The sequence below is a fragment of the Schistocerca americana genome, chromosome X, assembly GCF_021461395.2.
Source record: "Schistocerca americana isolate TAMUIC-IGC-003095 chromosome X, iqSchAmer2.1, whole genome shotgun sequence".
Taxonomy (NCBI): domain Eukaryota; kingdom Metazoa; phylum Arthropoda; class Insecta; order Orthoptera; family Acrididae; genus Schistocerca; species Schistocerca americana.
In genome coordinates, this window is record NC_060130.1 from 404,073,551 (window position 1) to 404,082,398 (window position 8,848).

Below are 8,848 nucleotides of genomic sequence, written 5' to 3' on the forward strand. Positions count from 1 at the left end.
AGTCAAAATAACAGAATTCTACTGTTTGTCTTTCTACTACACTCATATTCTATTTAAGCGTATTTAATTTTTTGTATAAAATGGCAACCACAGGAAAGCCATAACTCACTGCACTCATCAGCTTCGGAGGTAACAAGATAATATAAGTGTTACTTGTATGTGAATTGAAGGTGGTGAGGGGGAGGGGGGGGGGAGGAAAGGAAATGGAGGGGATTACTGATGTCAGCTGCATCGGAACATTACGTAGAATCAGCGGCAACAAGTGAAGATGTGTACCGGAGTGGAATTCGAAGCCGGGCTCTCCTGCTTGCTAGGCAGGTGCGTCAACCATGCGCCATCGGGGACACAGTGTGAGCGCGACTGTGCGGACTACCTCAGCACGCCTCACGGCCGACCCACATTCCCAGCGAGCCGCATCTATCCACAGTCCCTGTCCATTTCCTCCATGCTCACTACTTCGAGATTCCCGCAGGAGGTCGGACGTACTTGTGAATCCGCACTGAAGAAGGTGGATCCATTGCTCATATAGGCGAATCGATTATATTCACATAATAAACACATTCACATAATGAACGCTACTGTCGCGTACTACCAGATTGCCTGATGCACAACAAGCCCAGCGGCCAACGATGACTGAAGCACAGAATTATGGCGGCCAAGTGCCGCATTCTCCCTTCCGTTCCCTCGATGCAAAACTCAAGGATCGGACAGAGTACAAAATACAGATGGTGCAGTATTTCGTGGCCTACGACTACGATTCAACTTAAGACGCCCATTCTTTTTTTTTTTCAAAGGTACGAATTATAATAGCGCGACTGTACCAAAAATTGATTCCCCCTTTAGAACCCCAAAACCTACCCAACAATAAAATAGTTAGGAAGATAGACGACTTCTTTGAGTCTCAGGTACATGTAACTACTACTCGTCTAAAATGTTTTTGTAAGCGTCAACACAGTAATCGAGCTTACAAGGAATGGATCGCTGAACTTAAGTGCACGACGAGGCATTTTAAATTTAACTCCGCTTGTGGAGCTTCATTTCAAGACGAAATGCTGTGCGATGCTATTATTCACAACCTTACTGAGAACAGAATTCTGGCTGAGATTATAAAGCGTCGTAGTCCTGGCCTCACTGATGCATTTAAAGTGACTGAATCTCAGGAAGTGTGAGACAACGCGGAAATAAACTTTGACATGCCTGCTTGTGCAACGCTTCCAGCGTATTGTTGTAAACGGGCCTAGAACCGCACGGCACATGTTCAGCCGCAAGCAACGGTGTACTCAGTGCACGAGGCTTCCAGCCAGCTTTCCCGCGAGTTTACATGCTTCCAAGTCTTGTGTTAAATGTTATGTAACACATGACAGCAGAAGTTGCTTTTTCCGCAATGCAAAATGCCGACACGGCCATAAGTCAGGACACACACAGTTAGTATGACTGCAAAAAAAAAAAAAAAATAAATAAATAAATAAATAAATAAAATAAAATAAAAATAAAAATAAATAAATAAATAAATAAAATCGCAAAGTAAACTCCGTTCCACACGAATCTAAAATTGAGAAAATAGACACAAATATGATCTCACTTTCTCGATTCTCTCCTGCCCCTCTTGGCAGTACAAGCACTGCAGGCGCAAATGTAAAAATGGCTCTGAGCACTATGGGACTCAACTGCTGAGGTCATTAGTCCCCTAGAACTTAGAACTAGTTAAACCTCACTAACCTAAGGACATCACAAACATCCATGCCCGAGGCAGGATTCGAACCTGCGACCGTAGCAGTCTTGCGGTTCCAGACTGCAGCGCCTTTAACCGCACGGCCACTTCGGCCGGCCGCAAATGTAAAATTGCAAAGCTACACGCACAATGCGAAAGTCTGCTGATTCGCATCGGCTCTCCGCAAATAGACCAACAGCAAAACCCTCCGTTGCTCACACATCAAACGAAGGCAGTTTTGCGCAAGTTATACCTCTTACATTTAGAGGAGTAACAGCAAACTGTCCACGTCGTTACAGATTTGCAATTAAACTACGCTATTTCAGTGAGACACTGGTGCTTCAGTTACTGTAGTTAATCAGAATAAGCATGAGCAAATGGGATACCCTAAGCTACAGAAATCACATCTGCACCTCATAGCCTGCAATGGCGAAAGGCTGCACCTCACAGCCTACAATGATAAAAGTGTATTTGTTCTTGGGACACGTGCATTTTGCAAGCAAAATATAAGAATACGGTTACATTAGTATCATTAACAGAAGTTCAATCACGCTCTGATCCCAACATTTTTGGCCTGGAGGCATTTGATTTATTTGTATTAGGCACTCAGCACAATGTGCTAATATTGATACTCGAGTTTTCCATACCGCCATTCAACAGGTGTGTGACAAATATAGACACGCGTTAGATGGCACATTGGGACAAGCAAAGAATTCTCAAGTGCGCATTGCGTTTAAGGACAATGCGCAACCAAAGTTCAACCTTGCACGTATGGTACCTCGCGCCATACGCCATGAAGTTACAACTAAACTCTACAGACTGGAAGAAATTGATGTTTTGAGCAGCATTTCTGCAAGCCATTCGGCATCTCCTCTAGTTGTCACTAGAAAACTGAAAGGGAAAATCAGACTTCGTGTAGACTTTAAAGTCAACAGTTAACGCTCAGGCAGTTACTAATTCTTCCAAACATCGCCTAGCAGGTGGACGATTATTTTCCAAAATTGATTTAGCCGATGTTTACCTTCAGCTTCCCCTGGATGAGGAAAGAAAAAATTATATGGTCAATATGAACGTCGGCTTGTATCAGCACTAGCCCTTCCCTCTGGAAGTGCATATGCTCCTGCGATGTTTCAATGTTTTCATGAGCAAGTGAGGTCGAAAGTTCCGTCCTCCAGAAATTATTATTATGACATCATTGTGTCCAGACTAACACCAGAATAGCATCTCAAAAATTTAGAATCAGTTTTTCAAGTTCTGACTGACGCAAGACTTGTGTGCAGTGTGCAGAAATGTTCATTTTTCAGTTCCCAAATTGAATATTTAGGACACCTTACTGACGTCCATGGCGCTCATCTTTCGACTAAACCCTTCTCCTAAAAATGTACAGGAACTACAACCAGTTCTTGGAAAACTTACTACATTAAATTTATTCCAAATGAAGGTCAAATAGCTGTCGTAAAAAAGTTATTTTCCAATTGACTGAAGAATTGGAATGATCTTTTGAAAAAAGTTGAAAAATGCATCTTATTCATTAGGTCAACAGAAACCAATAGTAGACCTTACTTACTGTTGATGTATCATAGTGGCAATATTATCTCACAAAGTTGGAAAAAAAGAGAGCCCCATAGCATTCGAGTCTAAGACGTCAAACAAAATCCAAGTCAACTGCGACATTGCAGTGCCTGTGTTGTTCTGAAATACGATCCAGGCACTGTGGAGACTACAGCCGTTATGAAATACATGAAACGTATTTGTATATGGACAACTATCAGCTGTAGACCTATTACGAAATGACGACAATGAAAATTTGTGCCGGACTGGGATTCTAACCTGGATTTGCCGCTTATCGCGAGCAGTCGCCTTACCATTCGGCTATGCTAGCTCGACTCACTGCAATATCGTATTTATGTACCAATACTGGGCAACCGACTTTCAATTAAAATGTCTCCCCTGTACGAGAACATACATAATGGATGTACGAGTGCAGGCTGTGACGCAGGCACAACGACATATGGCAGTCTGGGTCAGGCCCTGAGTCGTGCTCGGATAGCCTAATGGTACTGTCGGCTTTCAGCCGTGATACCCCTCGGCGCGGCGAGCAGCGGTCCGCAGGCGTTGCTAGTGGGCGGTTGCGTCGCGACCCGCCATGGCGTTCTCATACCGACAAGCTACAATCAAACTAACGTTCAACGCATCGTACACGACACCGAAGGCCCATGAAACTGAACGGTTTCTTCGAGACATCATGCACATAGAACCGCAAGAACTGATAGGCATTCGTTTGTCTATTGTATCTAACACTGTGTACCTCAAACTGATCGACGAAGCGGCCTGCGATAGACTCCTCCGACGGTCAGCAAACGGCTTTCACTTCTGCCACGCAGACGGTAATGTGAGCGTGGAAGCAGTTGACCATGCTGGTCTGCGGGTGCGTACCGTGCGCATCTTTGAACTACCATTCGAAGTGCCCGCCAACCTTATTCTTGCTGCGCTGCGGGCATATGGCATAGTTCTGAGCCACACAGAGGAGAAATGGAATGCCGGCCGGAGTGTCCGAGCGGTTCTAGGCGCTACAGTCTGGAACCGCGCGACCGCTACGGTCGCAGGTTCGAATCCTGCCTCGGCCGTGGATGTGTGTGTTGTCCTTAGGTTGGTTAGGTTTTAGTAGTTCTAAGTTCTAGGGGACTGATGACCTCAGCAGTTAAGTCCCATAGTGCTCCGAGCCATTTGAACCATTTTTGAGAAATGGAATACATTCAAAACGTACCCTGTACTTAATGGGATCAACATGTGCGCACAGAATTTAAGAAGCACGTTCCACCATATGTTTTCGTTGGCGGCTGCCGCGCAATTGTTACATATGACGGCCAACTGAGGACCTGTTCGGGCTGCAGCTAGAAGAGCCATGTTAGAACTGAGTGTCTGCAGCACCGCCTCGTTCAGGTGCCCCGCTATGGCCTTCCCCAATGATCCACGATGACCTCTCTCCCGCTAACGTATGTGAAGGCGGCACGACATGAGATGATGGGTGATCCAAACCTGCTATCACCTCAAGCCGCTGCGAGCTCCGTTGGTGAGACAGTGCCGCCGCCGCCGCCGCCGCCGCCGACAACACCACCGCAACCAAACGGTGCAGAGGTTTCTGCAGACTCTACCCACCGCGGCGTCGTGGGCACCCAGCCGCTATCACTGTCGGGATTGGACACAGGGATTACTGATGACTGAGACCGTGTCGAACCTCGCCCTCCAATAAATGTCAGACCTCGGACCCGCAAGCAAAAATCACCCAAGCGACACAAGAAGAGGCGATTGTCAGCTGAAGAATGGGACAGGGGTGTGACAATGGCGGAAGACATCAACTCCGTTGATGCGCCTACAGTTGCAACGGATTCCACCGGCCTCATTCACCGGAAGGCGCCTGACGATAAGGAACACTCCCCTACATCTGGTGGCCCTGAAAACGAGGCGCATCGGGTTGACTCCCAAAATGTGGGCTCCTGTGAAAGTGGCCAGCCACCACTGACCTCCCAATCCTCTCTTGGTGATTGGGCAGACGACATGGAGGCCGATGATGCACAGCACACGTCGCTGCCTCCTCCAGAGCCCATGGCTGACATTGAGCCTGGAGGGCTCTGCGAGTCAGCGGATCATATGGCACAGTAATGCATGTCATGCAGCTGGATGGCTGTGTGGTGTGCGAGCTCACCGTGGGCTTGCACCGGCACACCGTGTCTGACACTTGATATGTCTAAGTCCTACCGTGTGGGAACAGTCAGTGTCAATGGTGTCCACTCCACTGTCAAGAATCGCATGTTACACGACATGATCAGAGCGGCAGACTTGGACATTGCCCTTCTTCAGGAGGTCTGTCCCGAGTTGCGTTTAGACCTATATGGCTACACCACCTACAGCCTACCTTCTGGTGACGGCGCAGGGGGAACGGCCATCCTTCTCCGAGATGGCATGGAAGCAATGGGCATGACATACTTGTTGAACAGGTAAGGCATCTCCCTCACACTTGGGGCAGTCTGCCTCGTTAACGTCTACGCTCCCTCCGGTACTTCGCACCGAGGTGACAGGCATGTCTTCTATTCGGAGGAGGTAGCCCCACTTTCGCAAGGAAATGTGGACCATTACATAGTGGGCAGCGAGTTTAACAGTGTTCTGTGGCCCGAGGACCAGATACCGCATTACGTCCCATGCCTCTACAAGCACTGGTACGTGACCTCACGCTCCACGACACATAGCTGTTACATCATGAGAACAAGTGCGAATATATACACTTTACCGGCCACTCTGCCAGTCGTCTGGACCGGATATACGTCTCGCATGCCCTCTGCACAGCAACCCGTGGTGCAGAACTCTGGCCGACGGCCTTCACAGATCATCTCGCGTATATCACCTTACCCCAACAACTCACAGGACGCAGCAGAGGCCCGTGGAAGGTGAACGTCTCCCTCCTTCGCGAGGAAGCGTGTTGGCAAGCAGTTACTGAGACGTGACGTCGTAGTTTCAGGCGCCTGCCCGTGTATGCTTCCACGTTGCTGTGGTGGCTGCGATGTGTCAAACCTGCACTCCGCAAGACCCTGATGGCCCATGGGCGTGATAGGTCGAACTGGCAAAGGACATCATCGGAATTTTACTATACAGCGTTACGTGAGCTGGTGACGCAACCACAGTCTCCCGAACGTCAGACGTCCCTACAACGCATCAAAGCTCGTCTACTTCGCATCAGGGCAGGGCAGCTAGAAGGTGTCCGCGTCCGTAAGCAAGTGAAAGACTGCATCCCCAACGAAATGGCATCAGTCTATCACATTGTGCGTGAGAGGCGCCACCGAAAACGTCAGCTCATGATGGCGGTAAACACGGAGGAGGGTGGCCGCGGAGTGACGCAAACGCAAACGGACATAGCGCACACGTTCGCCTGACACTATGGGACCTTGTACATGGAACATCCTCAAAACGTACGTGATTATGACGATCTGTTGCACGATTTTGCCGCCCCTAGGGACGTGGTACCGGATGATAGTCTGCTGTTGCCCATTACATCCGACGAGCTGACATCGGTCTTGGCACTGAACAAATCGCCTGGGCCGGACGATTTACCCCTGGAATTCTACCGCACTTTATATGACCTTATTGGCGACAAGTGCCTCCAAATGTTTCAAGAACTGATCCTCCCTGATTTTACTGTCCCCACGGAATTCACAGACGGCATCTTGATCCCAGTACCGAAACCGAATGGTGGTTGTAGGTCGCAGGACTTTTGCCCACTCACACTCCTCAACACCGACTACAAGATCTTCGCCCGCATCCTCCGTGCGCGTCTCCACACCGCTATCGGGAAAGACATTCACACCGATCAGAAATGTTTAGTGGTGTCAGCAACATTTATACAGCGTTAGGAGCATACCGCGACGTAATTGCTTTGACGGCGGCCTGCAAAGTACGAGGCGCCCTTGTCGCCATCGATTTTGACCACGCATTTGATCGCGTCGACGACGGATTCCTACAAGCAGTTCTGGTACACATGGGCCTCTCTCCAGAGTCTGGACAGGAGTCCTTCGACTGGTCCACGGAGCGCGCTCCCGCATGATGGACAATGGTTACCTGTTTGATCACATTGTTGTTGGACGGTCGGTGCGACAAGGGTGCCCCTTGTCAGGTATATTACTTGCAGCAGCGCTTGAACCAGCTCTACATGGTCTACGGCAGCGACTAGCAGGCATTTCGATGCGGGACATGACCTTTCGTTGTGGTGCATTCGCCGATGATATGGTGTTCCTGGCCAGATCAGAGGATGAAATGCATATGGCGATTCAGTGACTACGCCAGTACGGGGCAGTCGCTGGGAGCGTCATCAACGTGGAGAAGACAAAATGCATAGATGTCGAAGGGGGCTTTCCCACGCAATGGCGGTGCCCTTTGACAAGGTGCCCGTACTCAAATGCTTAGGAGTGCAGTTCTATAGCAATGTACGCCGCACGGCGGCGGCTACGTGCCACCGGCTTCTACACCAGACACGTGCTCTGATACGGGGCAACAAATTGCGTCGCATGGATATGCTCCTCAGAACACGTTATTTCAACACCTATCTCGTCTCCAAACTGAACTATTTTGCGCATGTTCTTCCCTTGCCGGTTACGATGGCCGACAGATTTCAAGCAGCATATCGACATTTCGTGAGCGCCGGCCTTGTTTTTAAAGTCCGATACGCCACCCTGGCACTGCCGCAGCGGGCTGGCGGTATCGGTCTACATGTTTCATGTCTACAAACCATGCGCGATCGCTTTATCTCAACACTATGTGTCGCACGTGGACCTCTGCCCACGCCACTCTGATGGGCACCCTGATAGCTGAAGTGGCACCACACTCTCTGCACCCCCGGTTTCTGTAGGACACATTTCACCGGCACTCGCTCACATCAGAGAGTTCTTGATTGATGTCAGCTAATTACGGTCAGACCTTCCGACGACACCGATGCCCAGCGCGAAAGACTAATATCACCTCTATAAACAGCAGAAACCTATCAATACAGTCGCACACAGACGTCTTGAGGTTGCCTGCAATACGGTGTGGCGAGCGGTACACACGCCTTTTTTACCTACGACGCGGCGTTCATTGTGATACGTGGTTGTGAATGGGAAGTTCGCTACTCGTCAGAGGCTACATCCCATTCATCTGATGGACGACCCCTTGTGTCCGACCTGCTCAGTCGTTGACTCGGATGCACACTGCCTAACTTGTGCCACGACCAGCAAGTGCTGGCTACTAACGCAGCGCATGCTGGCATTACTCTTGCGGAGATTGCCGGAGTTTATCTCCCCTGATGATAAAAAATTGTCAAATGTGTGTGAAATCTTATGGGAATTGACTGCTAAGGTCATCAGTCCCTAAGCTTACACACTACTTAACCTAAATTATCCTAAGGACAAACACACACACCCATGCCCGAGGGAGGACTCGAACCTCCGCCGGGACGAGCCGCACAGTCCATGACTGCAGTGCCCTGTGACCGCTCGGCTAATCCCGCGCGGCCCCTGATGATATATTGCGCCCCGACGGCGTATGCTTTCCATCTACCAGGACGAACGCTGTTAACTGGCTAAAAGGCATGGCCCTTTACTACATATTTTG

The 8,848-nt window shown here is 49.3% G+C and overlaps 1 protein-coding gene across 1 annotated transcript; it reads left to right on the forward strand.

Annotated features, from left to right (window-relative positions):
* The first annotated feature begins 4,735 nt into the window (after positions 1–4,735).
* Positions 4,736–5,374, forward strand: LOC124556052. The gene is made up of 2 exons (XM_047130084.1): positions 4,736–4,879; positions 4,988–5,374. The coding sequence occupies exons 1-2, from the start codon at positions 4,736–4,738 to the stop codon at positions 5,372–5,374; spliced, it is 531 nt and encodes a 176-aa protein (XP_046986040.1).
* The last annotated feature ends 3,474 nt before the right edge of the window (positions 5,375–8,848 follow it).